The following is a 13,719-nucleotide window of genomic DNA, read 5'->3' on the forward strand; positions in this document are numbered from 1 at the left end:
TTTAAATGCTGAACAGGAGTCTTTAAATGGGTTAACACAATCTAACCAGCATTTTTTCTATCATTTTGACAAAATTATGTTGCATGCCTCACACAAACTGCTTCATATTGGCTGCTCTTGTCTTTTGTGCAATGGTCATCTTATAGATGCAAATACAAAAACAAATGTCTGGAATAAAATGCCCAAGCGCATAACAAAAAGCACAACTGACTTGGACTGCTGTCTGAGAAGCATCAAAGAGCACTCAAAAACAAACCCACCAGGTGAACCCAAAAACTCCTTTAATCAACCAAAGGTCACTGAGAAAGAGAAGCAGTTAGTTCATCAACCAACATAAGAAAGAGACAGGCTAAAAAATGTTCCGTAAATACCAGAAAAAATGTGATAAATGGTAAAACACAAAACTGTAAGAAGTGCAAAATGATGTGAGCGTGACAAAAAGCCCTTGTGCAAAACAAAAATGAAGCTACAAACCATATCTCTCTGTTAGGGATTAATCTGGATCAAGAATTCAACAGAAAGAAGCAAACAGTCAGAATAATCTCCTGAGTCCAAGCCATCAGGCTAATTAATAAAACTGTACTTTAAGTCTAGATGTGAATAAGAATGACTGATAAGCAGATTAAGAAACAAGTAAAGTCAAGTGCAGAACAAAACAAAGGCAGGAGGCAAACCTGCAGAGACATAATAATCTAAAATGCAACAGAAAGCTTGAGACAAAAATTACCAAACTAATGAATTAATAATCATGTCACACAAAGAGAACAGCTTTTCATTGCAGTGTGAGAAAATATTAATCCCTGACATTTAGTAGGCTTTCTGGCACAGCTTATTTTGACACAGGATGAACTTTACATCATAGTTAATAAGAAAAGAAAAACCCAAAGTAAAAGCTGGAGGTTTAATACATCATTGCTTAAGGTTGAAGATTTTATTAAACATTTTAAAGAGTGGACTTTGTATTTGGAGTTTAATGACTTCCCTGGGACATCAACATCTGTTCTCTGGGAGGCAGGGAAAGCAGTGATTAGAGGTAAAATAATATCATTCTCATTACATAAGAGGGAAAAAAACATATTCAGGTATTAGAAAAAGCATTACATTGTTAGAGACTGGATGCTAATAAAGAGCCCCTGACTCTGTACTCCTAGAGCACCCCCCAGAGGGCACCATGAGAGACATGGTCAAATGCCTTCTCCAGGTCCAGGACCAGTTGGGCAAACTCCCATGAACCCTCGAGCATCCTATAGAGGGTGTAGAGCTAGTCCGGGCCGAAAATCACATTGTTCCTTCTGAAGCCAAGATTCGAATATTTGCCGGACTCTCCTTTACAATGCCCTGGCATAGGCCTTACAAGGGAGGCTGAGGAGTGTGATCCCCCTGTAGTTGGAACACCCCTCCAGTCCCTCCGTTTGTAAAAGGGGATGACCACCCAGGTCTTCCAGTTCAGAGGCACTGTCTCTGACCGCCATGCAATGTTAAAGAGATGTGTCAGCCACAACAGCCCCGCAACATCCAGAGACTTGAAGTACTCAGGGCGGATCTCATCCACCCCCAAAGCCTTGCCACTGTGGAGCTTTTTAAGCACCTCGGTGAATTCAGCTTGGGTGATGCTTTCAAAAACAAGGAATGCGAGACAGCAGGATTGAGGAGATCCTCGAAATACTCCTTCTACCACCATATAATGTTCCCAGTCAAGGTCAGCAGCTCTCCACCCCAACAGTAAACAGTGTTGGCGAACCACTGCTTCCCTGTCCTGAGGCGCTGGACGGTTTCCCAGAATCGGTTCAAGGCCGACCAGTAGTCCTTCTCCATGGCCTCACCAAACTCCTCCCAAGTTGTTGCCTCTGTCACAGCCCAGGCCGCAGCATGCTTGGCCTCACGGTACCCATCAGCCACCTCAGGAGTCCCACAAGCCAACCAAAGCTGACAGGACTCCTTCTTCAGCTTAACAGCATTCCTTACTGCAGGTGTACACCACCTGGTTCGGATACCTGGAGCATGCTTCTCTCTCTCGTGGAAGGGCTAGCTGGGGCTGCTGGCGTTGGCCAGATGGTTGGCTTGGTGGTGTGCTGCTCCGCTGGCTGTCATGTTGGAGGGAGGTGATCAGGGCAGCAGGCTGGAGGGTGGCATGGAGGGGTTGCAGCATGTTGGGTTGGGGGGTTGTGTCTTCATTTTTGGATGTGTGGTCGCTGGTATTTGGAATGGCTGAAAGGTGACAGTGGAGCTGAGATGGTTGCTGTTTCTTCTGAACTGTTGTTTCAGTCGTGGCGATGTGGTGTGTTTGTGTGGTTGCGGGGGTATGGTGAGGGCCGTCGGCCCTTAGGTGCGTGCAGACAGCTGGGGACCTCTTGCCTGGTAAGTTTGTTCCATCTTGGTGTGGGGTCAAGGGGTCCCTTGTGAGTACAGTGCTTGGTGGTGTCTGCTCTGTTGCGCTTGTGGGCGGAGGCTGGGTGGTGTAATGCAAGACCCTTGCCTAGTAGTTGCGGTGCAGTGTGTGTTGGAGGGCAGGAGGTTGCGCTGTGTGGATGTGTCTTCATCGGCTTTTCGGGGGTGGAGCTCATCTGTGGGGGTGTGTTCCTTTGGGGAAGGGATTCATGGCGTTTGGGCTCAGAGGCATGTATTCGATATCTATGTCCTAGTTGGGGGTGGCCCTGTGGGGAAATTCATGTTGGGGTTCATTGGGGGTGGGGGGCTCATGGGGTTGATATTGGAATTCATTGGGGAGTTGGGACTTCTTTGTACTGGGGCGGCTTTTGTTGGTGGGCTTGTTTGGACCAGGTAGGCCACTCTTTTGGTCATGACCCCCTCTCCAGATGGGGAGGGGGGATGTTGGGGGCTGGAGTCAGGGCGGCGGGTCTGAGCAGGGATCGTTTAGGATCAGGCAGTGCCGGCCAGTGTTGGGAGCAATGGTGTTACAAAATAATGGCGTTAGTAACTGCATTACATTTGCGGTAATGGAGTGATCTAATTACTTTTCTCATTTTTGTAATGCCGTTATGATGTTTACAATGTAACGCAATGCGTAGCTACAACTCAATAAGCGGGATTTAGTAAGAGAACAGTCTGCTGCTGCGGAGAGATCTGCTTTTCTACTGCAGCTGCAGTGAGTGTTTTTTAACAAATAGAACCATATATGACGCTGATTGGATCAGGTAGGCGGGTTTTCACCACACAGACAGAGTTAACCAACAGCGAGAGAGAAACATGACAATGGAGAGGAGTCTTGTAAATTCAAAGACAGCATTTGAAAGTTGGAAGTACAGGCAATATTTCACTTTTGCTGAAGTTAAAGGCAAAAATATTCATGTGATTTGCTAGTTTTGTCCGGGAACAAAGAGATTATCCACATCCGTGCACAGCAATTCCAACCTTATGAAGCACCTCGCATCATCTCACCGTTCCACAACACTTGTGTCCAAACCCCAATTTGGTGGCTGGTTGCCCCTCTGGGGTATCGGTATCTGGACTTGGGAGTATAGTGTAAGTATGGGGAATGTGAGTGAGTGTATGACGTCCATTGTTGAGTGTCTTTACGTTGGGTGTGTGAGTGTTTTTATGTGTACGCATGAGGGTGGGAATGTGTGATTGTGATTGTATGCACCTGTTTTTGCGTCAGGTTGGGTCTTAGGCTTCTCCTCTCTCCTGGATCAGCTTGGGCTTGGGCCCCACATCAAATGTGGAGTGGCTGTGGGTCAGGTGGTAGGTGTCCGTCCTGTAACCGGTGCGTTGCCTTTTCAAAGCCCCGCTCTGTCCGTCTCAGTCGATGTGTGTTGGACACTTCTCCCGATTTACCTGCTGATGGTGTTCAGTGGGCTCGGTGGCGCCTGTGTATGGCATCCTCACTTCTGTCAGTGTGCTCCAGGGCAGCTGTGGCTACATTGTAGCTTACCACTGTCAGTGTGTGAATGTGTGCATGAATGGGTGAATGACCGATTACAGTGTCAAGCGTTTTGGGGTCTCTGGGGGCTTGATAAAGCACTATAAAACTTCAGGCATTTACCTTTTTGTTTTTATAAACATATCAAGTGGAGCATTAGAGCGTTGGCTGTAATGCTCCACTTGTGAAAGTAAATCTGTTGGGCTTCTTCTTGGGACTCAGACAACAATTCTGAGTGCTACTCTGCCGAACAGGACACGTAAAAAAAGAAAAGAAAAAACAAGAACAACTATGTGCAAGCCAAATCTATGATTGAAAATCATAAAGGTTTTATTATATATACAGCACCCAATTAAATAAGAAGGCAAGAAGAGGCCGGAGGAGGTCTCTTTTGCAACTTGCCACAAGCAGAACACCGCAAACTGTTTGATCCACATAGAGCACTAAATGTAGTGTAATATCAGGAAAAGGTGGTTCTACAAATAAAGGTTTCATACACATGCGCGCCATACTTTTTGGCATTTTATTTGTTTAATTTTACAACTATGCATGACTTTGAGCTGCCTGTCCCAGCAAAATACATTAAAGGTGATGTGAAAAAGCTCAAGGGGTATTCTAGAATGTAATCAGCAGTTACCTTTTCCCCTCCTTAATTATTTTTAATAATTATTAAGATTTTTTTCGATCTTTCAAAATATTCATCAATCATTGGTGGGATTAAATTATGTGGAGATGGTCTATAGTGTAATAACAGCGTAGAAACACACAGCTCATAAATGACACTTGTCCAAACAATGTGAGAATAATAAGAAATTTAAAGACAGATCACTGGGGTTAGGTGAAAATCTGACATAAACTCCAAACATCTGATGTGAATCTTTCATTGCCATTTTGAACGTACTGTTTTCTGATGAAACAACGTGTCCGTGGGAAAAACGTAGTTGCAAGCAGAAACAAAAATATTTCTTTCAATGCAAGATATATCCATTTTCTGAGAAATAATTGTATATAGGATGTTAAAGTTAGTATGCATTGGTGCTGTTTTTTATTATCCTGTTGCTATTTACTGCAGTATTTCACCTTAACCATATTATTGTTTTAATCCTCGCTATGCTTACTGCCAGAACTCTTGCTGCAGGCTGTAATGATAATTACAGATAAAACATGTAAGCTTGTGCACCTTCACCTATCAAGGAGGTTGACCTTCTCAGAGAAGCTGTGTATTTGGGGATGCAGACAAGAGCCCACTGGCCTAGTGGTCCACTGAGTGATTGATGTCATCTCATTAGCTGTACTGCTGAGAGAGACACACACCAGTGTGTGCACTCTTTATCCAGCCTGCTTTTTGCACATCGCCTCCAGCGTGACAATCTTGCTGCAGCATCCAACCGCCTCTCTTGGTTCCTGCCTACTCCTTCATCAGTCCTCTTCTCCAACTTTCAACTGCCCCGAATCCCACAACTCATCTACTTTTTTCTCTCAAAGGATTTCATTTCTCATGATTATTAACATTCCTCTCGTGTCTCTGTACAATGACACCCGCAGTGAGAGATATTTCCTCTTCCTCTTGGTCTTTTACAGTATCTCGCTCCCTCCTCTCTGCCACCTTCCTCTGTTTGGCTGTGCGTCACTGATCATAATCCGGTCGATCCTCTGAGACATTTTCCTCAGAAAGTGCCGCTGCAGAAATTAAATCTAAGGGTTCTGAGTGCTGTAAAGTTTGGATCCTGCTGGGTAGACAGTAATATAGTGCCCTTCAGTCAGAAACACTTAAAAACAGAATGAGCAGATGGAAAAATTATAAAGGGTTAAATTTGTGGTTCTTTAATATTACTGTAGCATCAACATAAAAACAATTACTGATGGTTTTGTTGAGTCTCTTCGGGGCTCCACAGTCTCAGGAGACACCAGAGCTGACTGAACACTTTCATCAGTTTCCTTTTCCTTTACATTTTCTAGTTAATTACTGACAAAAAAATTTATTTATCTTCTTTTTTGCTTCAGTGTCCTGGAAGCAAATATCTGAAAACACCCCTAAACACCTGAGCAATTTACTCTGTTTCACTCTTAAGAAATAATAAAGATTGCTGTTAAAAAAAAAGCTATATAGACCAAAAGTTTGGACACACCTCATTCAAAGAATTTTCTTTACAGGTCCTTCTCAAAATATTAGCATATTGTGATAAAGTTCATTATTTTCCATAATGTAATGATGAAAATTTAACTTTCATATATTTTAGATTCATTGCACACTAACTGAAATATTTCAGGTCTTTTATTGTCTTAATACGGATGATTTTGGCATACAGCTCATGAAAACCCAAAATTCCTATCTCACAAAATTAGCATATTTCATCCGACCAATAAAAGAAAAGTGTTTTTAATACAAAAAAGGTCAACCTTCAAATAATTATGTACAGTTATGCACTCAATACTTGGTCGGGAATCCTTTTGCAGAAATGACTGCTTCAATGCGGCGTGGCATGGAGGCAATCAGCCTGTGGCGCTGCTGAGGTCTTATGGAGGCCCAGGATGCTTCGATAGCGGCCTTTAGCTCATCCAGAGTGTTGGGTCTTGAGTCTCTCAACGTTCTCTTCACAATATCCCACAGATTCTCTATGGGGTTCAGGTCAGGAGAGTTGGCAGGCCAATTGAGCACAGTGATACCATGGTCAGTAAACCAATTACCAGTGGTTTTGGCACTGTGAGCAGGTGCCAGGTCGTGCTGAAAAATGAAATCTTCATCTCCATAAAGCTTTTCAGCAGATGGAAGCATGAAGTGCTCCAAAATCTCCTGATAGCTAGCTGCATTGACCCTGCCCTTGATAAAACACAGTGGACCAACACCAGCAGCTGACACGGCACCCCAGACCATCACTGACTGTGGGTACTTGACACTGGACTTCTGGCATTTTGACATTTCCTTCTCCCCAGTCTTCCTCCAGACTCTGGCACCTTGATTTCCGAATGACATGCAGAATTTGCTTTCATCCGAAAAAAGTACTTTGGACCACTGAGCAACAGTCCAGTGCTGCTTCTCTGTAGCCCAGGTCAGGCGCTTCTGCTGCTGTTTCTGGTTCAAAAGTGGCTTGACCTGGGGAATACGGCACCTGTAGCCCATTTCCTGCACATGCCTGTGCACGGTGGCTCTGGTGGTTTCTACTCCAGACTCAGTCCACTGCTTCCGCAGGTCATCAAAGGTCTGGAATCGGCCCTTCTCCACAATCTTCCTCAGGGTCCGGCCACCTCTTCTCGTTGTGCAGCGTTTTCTGCCACACTTTTTCCTTCCCACAGACTTCCCACTGAGGTGCCTTGATACAGCACTCTGGGAACAGCCTATTCGTTCAGGAATTAATTTCTGTGTCTTACCCTCTTGCTTGAGGGTGTCAATAGTGGCCTTCTGGACAGCAGTCAGGTCGGCAGTCTTACCCATGATTGGGGTTTTGAGTGATGAACCAGGCTGGGAGTTTTAAAGGCCTCAGGAATCTTTTGCAGGTGTTTAGAGTTAACTCGTTGATTCAGATGATTAGGTTCATAGCTCGTTTAGAGACCCTTTTAATGATATGCTAATTTTGTGAGATAGGAATTTTGGGTTTTCATGAGCTGTATGCCAAAATCATCCGTATTAAGACAATAAAAGACCTGAAATATTTCAGTTAGTGTGCAATGAATCTAAAATATATGAATGTTAAATTTTCATCATGACATTATGGAAAATAATGAACTTTATCACAATATGCTAATATTTTGAGAAGGACCTGTATATTCATGACTATGAATATTGTAGCTTCACACTGAAGGCATCAAAACTATGAATTAACACATGTGGAATTATATACTGAACAAAAAAATATGAAACAACTGAAAATATGTCTTATATTCTAGGTTCTTCAAAGTAGCCACCTTTTGCTTTGAGTACTGCTCCGCACACTCTTGGCATTCTGTTGATGAGCTTCAAGAGGTAGTCACCTGAAATGGTTTTCACTTCACAGGTGTGCCCTGTCAGGTTTCATAAGTGGGATTTCAAGCCTTAGAAATGGGGTTGGGACCATCAGTTGTGTTGTGCAGGAGGTGGATACAGTACACAGCTGATAGTCCTACTGAATAGACTGTTAGAATTTGCATTATGGCAAGAAAAAAGCAGCTAAGTAAAGAAAAACAAGCGGCCATCATTACTTTCAGAAATGAAGGTCAGTCAGTCCGAACAATTGGGAAAACTTTGAAAGTGTCCCCAAGTGCAGTTGCAAAAACCATCAAGCGCTACAAAGAAACTGGCTCACATGAGGACCGCCCCAGGAAAGGAAGACCAAGAGTCACCTCTGCTGCGGATGATAAATTCATCCAAGTTACCAGCCTCAAAAATCACAGGTTAACAGCAGCTCAGATTAGAGAACAGGTCAATGCCACACACAGAGTGCTTTGGTCTGATGAGTCCAAGTTTGAGATCTTTGGTTCCAACCACTGTGTCTGAGATGGTCATGAAAATAAAGAAAAGTCTTTGAATGAGAAGGTGTGTCCAAACGTCTGGTGTTGTCCTAAAGGTTACTTTATTTCAATTTCATTTCATTTCCACAAAGGGCCACATGAGGAACTATGATTTTTGATGAATGTCAGATTATTTGATAATAAACTCTGAACAGAACCATGATTAGCTGCTGGTTGCAGCACTTAATGCAACTGAACAACAAAATGTGACATGCTATGCGGACACTAAAACCTTATATTATCTTATAATAAATGTTAACAAAAGTTAACACAGGCACAGAGATTCACTTGTTCTGTGACCACAAAGACGTAAGAGTAGCACTACAAGATATTGGGAAACTGAATATGGCTATTATTGCCTCCAATACTCTCTGTGACATTTAACATCTCAATCCTCATCATCTGTGGCAGGTGCTATCATATAGTGACATGAGGCTCCGTCCAGCATGCTGAATATTTTATTGGCATGCAAAGTGTGCAATCATGACATTTGGAAATAAAAAACAAACAAATGCTGCATTCCACATGACCCTTTGCAATATTGCAATGATGATATATTGTGCAGACAACTACATTTTGGATAACTCTCTTTTTAGCATAACCCTACATCACAACGCACAAGATGGTGCCCGAACAGAGAAACAACAGCAGCCACCTTCAGAATAGAAGTAATTTATTTAGATTTGCAGAACCATAATTTAATTTTGGATTGTGTATAGATGGAAGTGGGCAAGTCCAGAAGATCTAAAGTTGCCCTTCACAGGCAGTAAAAGCTCTGAAATCTGTTCTATCGCATAAATATTAAAAACATTTAAACCTGCCTCACACTCTTTTTATCTTGCTACATAGGTTGGTGAAGTGTGCCCGGCATTGGTGTAAAGGTTTTTCACAATTTTTTTCCCGCACTTGATCAATCCCTGATCATCTGGGGATGAAGGTTCAATGCTCTATACGGCCTATGAGTGCTCCTACGGGGTCAAATAATAATTCACCTGATTATTTAGAAAATAGAACAAACTCCCCTGCCATGTCAGTCACTCTAAGCATTCACCTTCCAAGGTTGAGAGAAAATTAATCAGAGCAGACAGAGCATCTGCATAGCGTAGCATGAGATTAATTAACATAATTAGCATCCCAGTGATGCATCACTGGACCCGCATTTGCATATGTTCTATAGCAGTGGTGCCTATGTGTGATAAATATGCAGTCTCTGAACTGTGAAGTTGGAGAGGAATACCCTAGGAATATTGAGTGTTTCAAACTAAAAATATCGAAACTACAAACGTTAGATCAGGAGAAAATTGAAGCAAAGAAAATCAACAAAACTGCTTCAGCTTTGTGCATCACAAACTCTCAAATAATCAAATAACTGTAGTTACTTCCATGCATAGTTTTGCTTGGTGGAAAACTCCAAGAAAAGCCCCAGCCTGCCTATAAATACAACACCAATATCTTGTAATATATTATAATACACCCTTCGTGATAAAATGTTATGTTTTACGCTTCGTTATAGATTTATTTTGACATTGTAGGTCTCAAAAAAGCTACACTAAGAGCTACACCCAATGTAGCTGTGTACATATGTCAGTTTTGTAAATTGCCTTGAGATGACATTTGTTGTGAATTGGCACTATATAAATAAACTAAATTGAAAGTTGGCATCGATTCAGCTGGTCTTTCCTGAGTTTCCAGTTATTATTGTAGTTTTTTTTCACCTCCAACAAATGCTTAGTGAAATGTACCTAGGTAGTGGGTGCATATTTTCTCCTAGTTTAAAGGGAGAAAACACGGTGAGAGGTTAATTTGAATTTCAACCAATGTGGTTTCAGTTTGACTGATAGTAAACACAGCCGCTAATTTGAGAGCCTTAACTGATGTCGTCACAGTTCTTGCTTACCTCTTAGCCAAACATAAAGAGGCATCTGTTGCACATTTTGACTTTTAAAACCAATCAAAACGCAAAACATTGTGTCAATTTGTTACAAGAGTAAAATAAAGATTAAATGTGTATTACGCCTGTGTATTACGATAAAGGGTGTAAAATATACAGTCTACTACTGTGTGAGGACAAAGCAAGTTACTCTAGCTGTGATCTCATTCTCTCAGCTTTTTTAATACATACTTAATAATGAATTTGCGCCACAGTTTGGTCATTTCTGCAACATTTGCATAGTATTTATGTTAATATATGGTGCACACGTGCTGTATGTCAGGTCTTCAGGTTGCTAATGTTTTTGAAATATTAAAAAAGTCCAAGGTTGGCTTAGCTGGAGATCAAATTGTATATCCTACAATGTCAGAAGAGAAGAAAGGCAATGCTAGAGCATTGTTTACTTAAAGCTATGTGTCTTCCAGTGCCGTAGAAACCTAAGGCAGATATGCAATAGTGTGACTGTGGTGTCAGTAAAACAGAGCAAAACCTGTATGGATACAGAATGACAAGATACAACTCAGTGGAAGATATTATCATAATATTTATAATGTTTTCCTTAATTTAACATTTGTTGCACATTTACCCAAGTCTTTACCACTGAAATTTAATATGTGAAAAATGAATCTGTTTACGGATCATTTACATCACACAATTTGTGTAAACCTTGATTTTTTTCCAGTAAACAGCAAAACCAAAACATATTTACAGAAAGGACATTTCAAGGCCTTTTAAGAATATATTTGTGTCCTTTTTTGTTGCGTTTTCTATTAGTTTAAGGGGTATTTTGTAATTTTATTAAATATTTACAAAGTTTTTGTTGCACCGTTCAGTCTCCAAATATCATAGAAAACATCAAAACTGAGAGACAGTGTCCTCAGTCATAAACAAATAAAGAAATGTTTCTCTATTCCAGGATTTAATAGTGAATTTGTAAAACGAGTAATTATGGTGTTTGAAACCCAAAGATTTTAAATAATGGTGAAAATAAACTTTGGCAAAAATGATGAAACACAGAAATGGAGACAAAGGATGATTTTTGGGCTCTTTGTTATAAAATACGTTTAGATTCATGGGAATTATTACTTTAGCGAGACTGTAAATGTGTAAAAAGCAATATTCTGTATAAGGCTCTCACACATTATCTGTTCCCTGATGTTGGTATAAATGTTTACACTCTGCAGACTGGTGATGTTTAAACATGTAACTGGGAGCAACCCAACATGTTCTGTGGCTCCAGTTGGCATTCTATTTTACCGCTGTTACTTAGCAACAGTGGAGCCGTCAACCTTTGGTTTAAAAGTTAATCCTCTCCAAAGAAAATGTTAAAGGACGCAGGCAAAATAGAGCTCTGGAATAAATCACCATGACTGACGATTTACACAGAAAAAGGAAAGCCACAAAACAATGGATGGTGAGGACTGGAAATGAAGTCTTCAGAAACAACTTCAACTCTCACCAAAGTACATTTCTAACTTATAAAGAACCCGTTTTCCTTAAAGCTGCAGTAGGTAACTTTTGTAAAAAAAAAAAATGTTTTTTTACACATTTCTTAAAAGTGTCACTATGTCCTGACAGTAGAATATTAGACAGATTGTATATGAAAAAATTATCTTATTCACTTTTGTCAAACACACTCGTGTACGCGCTGCTCACTCACACACCAATTATCTATTTCCTAAATGGGTACGGTAATCAGTGTTTCAGACTAGAATTCACATTTAGCATAAAAAACAACAAAATAGTCCAACGTAAATCTTTTAGGGACATGCAGAATGCTATAAGCTGTTGTCATGTCTGTGTTTTCTGACAGGATTTCTTACTGTAATGTATATGGAAAACTTAAGTTGTCTTAACACAAATATTTACAGCCAATGTCTTTTCAAAGTATTAATATCTTTAATAGAAAATTTTTTACATGTGACATTAAACACCAAACTTATGTAAAAAATTACATTGAATAAGAAGAATACATATTCAGACATTTTCACAAATATTCTAGTTGTACATTTAAACAGGCGCATCTCAATGAATTAGATTAATTAATTAAATTATGTTAATCAATTCAAAAAGCAAAACTCAAATATATTAAATGGGTTTATTAGACACAGAATGGTGTATTTTAAGTGTTCATTTTAGCTGTGGCTTACAGCTCATAAAAACTAATAAAATTCAGTGTCTCAGAAACTTGGAATATTAAACAAGTAAAATAAAACAAGTCTGCAGTTATTCCTGATGCACCTTCTTCTACCACACCTTTTCCTTGCACTCAATTTTCCATTATTATGCTTAGATACAGCATTGTGTGATCAGCCAGACATCATCTTATAGCTTAAGCTCCTTGTGGAGGTGGTTAATGACAATCTTCTGGACAACTGTCCAGTCAGCATTCATCTCCATGACTCTGTAGGACATAGCATAACACCTCTGTAGTACAAATCCTTTTTGTTTGTCTTATTTCTAAGGTAGTCTTATCATTTTCTGAGAAACTGAATTTTGGGTTTTTCATTAACTTAAATACTCATGTTTGAATTATGTTGCTTTTTGTGATGAATTTCTGCAGTTTGAGTTTTACCTTTTGATTTGGACGGGGGCCCTCCCTCTGATGAACCACCTTGACGTTTTGATGGGTTTGTGTACCCTGATGATCCTGAGGGCTATGTTGTTAGGGGCTTTAGCTCCTGGTAGGGTCTCTCATGGCAATATAAACTGAGGGGAGAGATCAGACTAAGAGCAATTCATAGATCCTGATGAGATAGCCCAGATAAGGGAGACAGGGGCAGCCTTCTGGAGCCAGGCCTGGGTGTGGGAGCTAGCTAGCAAGTGCCTGGTGGTCGACCAAAGTGGTTGTTAACTTTAACATAGTTCATTGATGCCTTGGTTCAAACTATGCTATACATGTAATGTGCTAAACATTTTATTAGAGCATAAGCTGTCCTGATGCCTTATTCAGCTTGATATAATAAGATGCAATATATGTCCTGTATATGTAGACACACTGCTGTAATGTTTGATACTACAGTACTTAACAAGTCCAGCTTTGCAAATTCTTTTTTGTACATGTTGCTTTCTAAAACCATTCTTTCATTTTGCACACCAGACATGAGAAATACAGCAAATTTGCAGACTTCTACACCGAGAAGCACCAACCGTAACAGCAAGAACGCTGAACACGTTTCTTCCTTTTACATTTTTGTTCTCATTGATGTATTGAATATTTCCCCGTTTGGGTCTTTTTCCTCATGTTTCCTGAGGGAAGTTAGATGTTGTGCCTTTTTAATGGCAGCACAACATCCAGAGGCAATGGATCACAGTGGCCTTGGAGCAGCTTTCCAAGCGTGCGTTATAAGATGCTGGGAGTATTGATTCCCTGTGACATGGATTATTACAAACACAGATTAATAGACAGTAAGCTTCCAGCTGC

At 40.6% G+C, this 13,719-nt stretch overlaps 1 protein-coding gene across 9 annotated transcripts in view; it reads left to right on the forward strand.

The window, feature by feature from the left end:
* kaznb (kazrin, periplakin interacting protein b) overlaps positions 1-13,719 on the forward strand; it is a 179,563-nt gene that overhangs the window by 107,485 nt on the left and 58,359 nt on the right. The window contains exon 1 of one of the 9 annotated variants that reach the window (XM_047347384.1): positions 11,574-11,709. The exons of the other annotated variants lie outside the window; for them this stretch is intronic. Within the exon in view, the coding sequence (XP_047203340.1) occupies positions 11,703-11,709 (7 nt within the window). The 5' untranslated portion in view covers positions 11,574-11,702. Of the gene's footprint in view, positions 1-11,573; positions 11,710-13,719 lie in introns of those variants that run through there. 9 annotated transcript variants of the gene reach the window in all.

Source organism: Girardinichthys multiradiatus, chromosome 20 (genome assembly GCF_021462225.1).
Source record: "Girardinichthys multiradiatus isolate DD_20200921_A chromosome 20, DD_fGirMul_XY1, whole genome shotgun sequence".
NCBI classification, from domain to species: Eukaryota; Metazoa; Chordata; class Actinopteri; order Cyprinodontiformes; family Goodeidae; genus Girardinichthys; species Girardinichthys multiradiatus.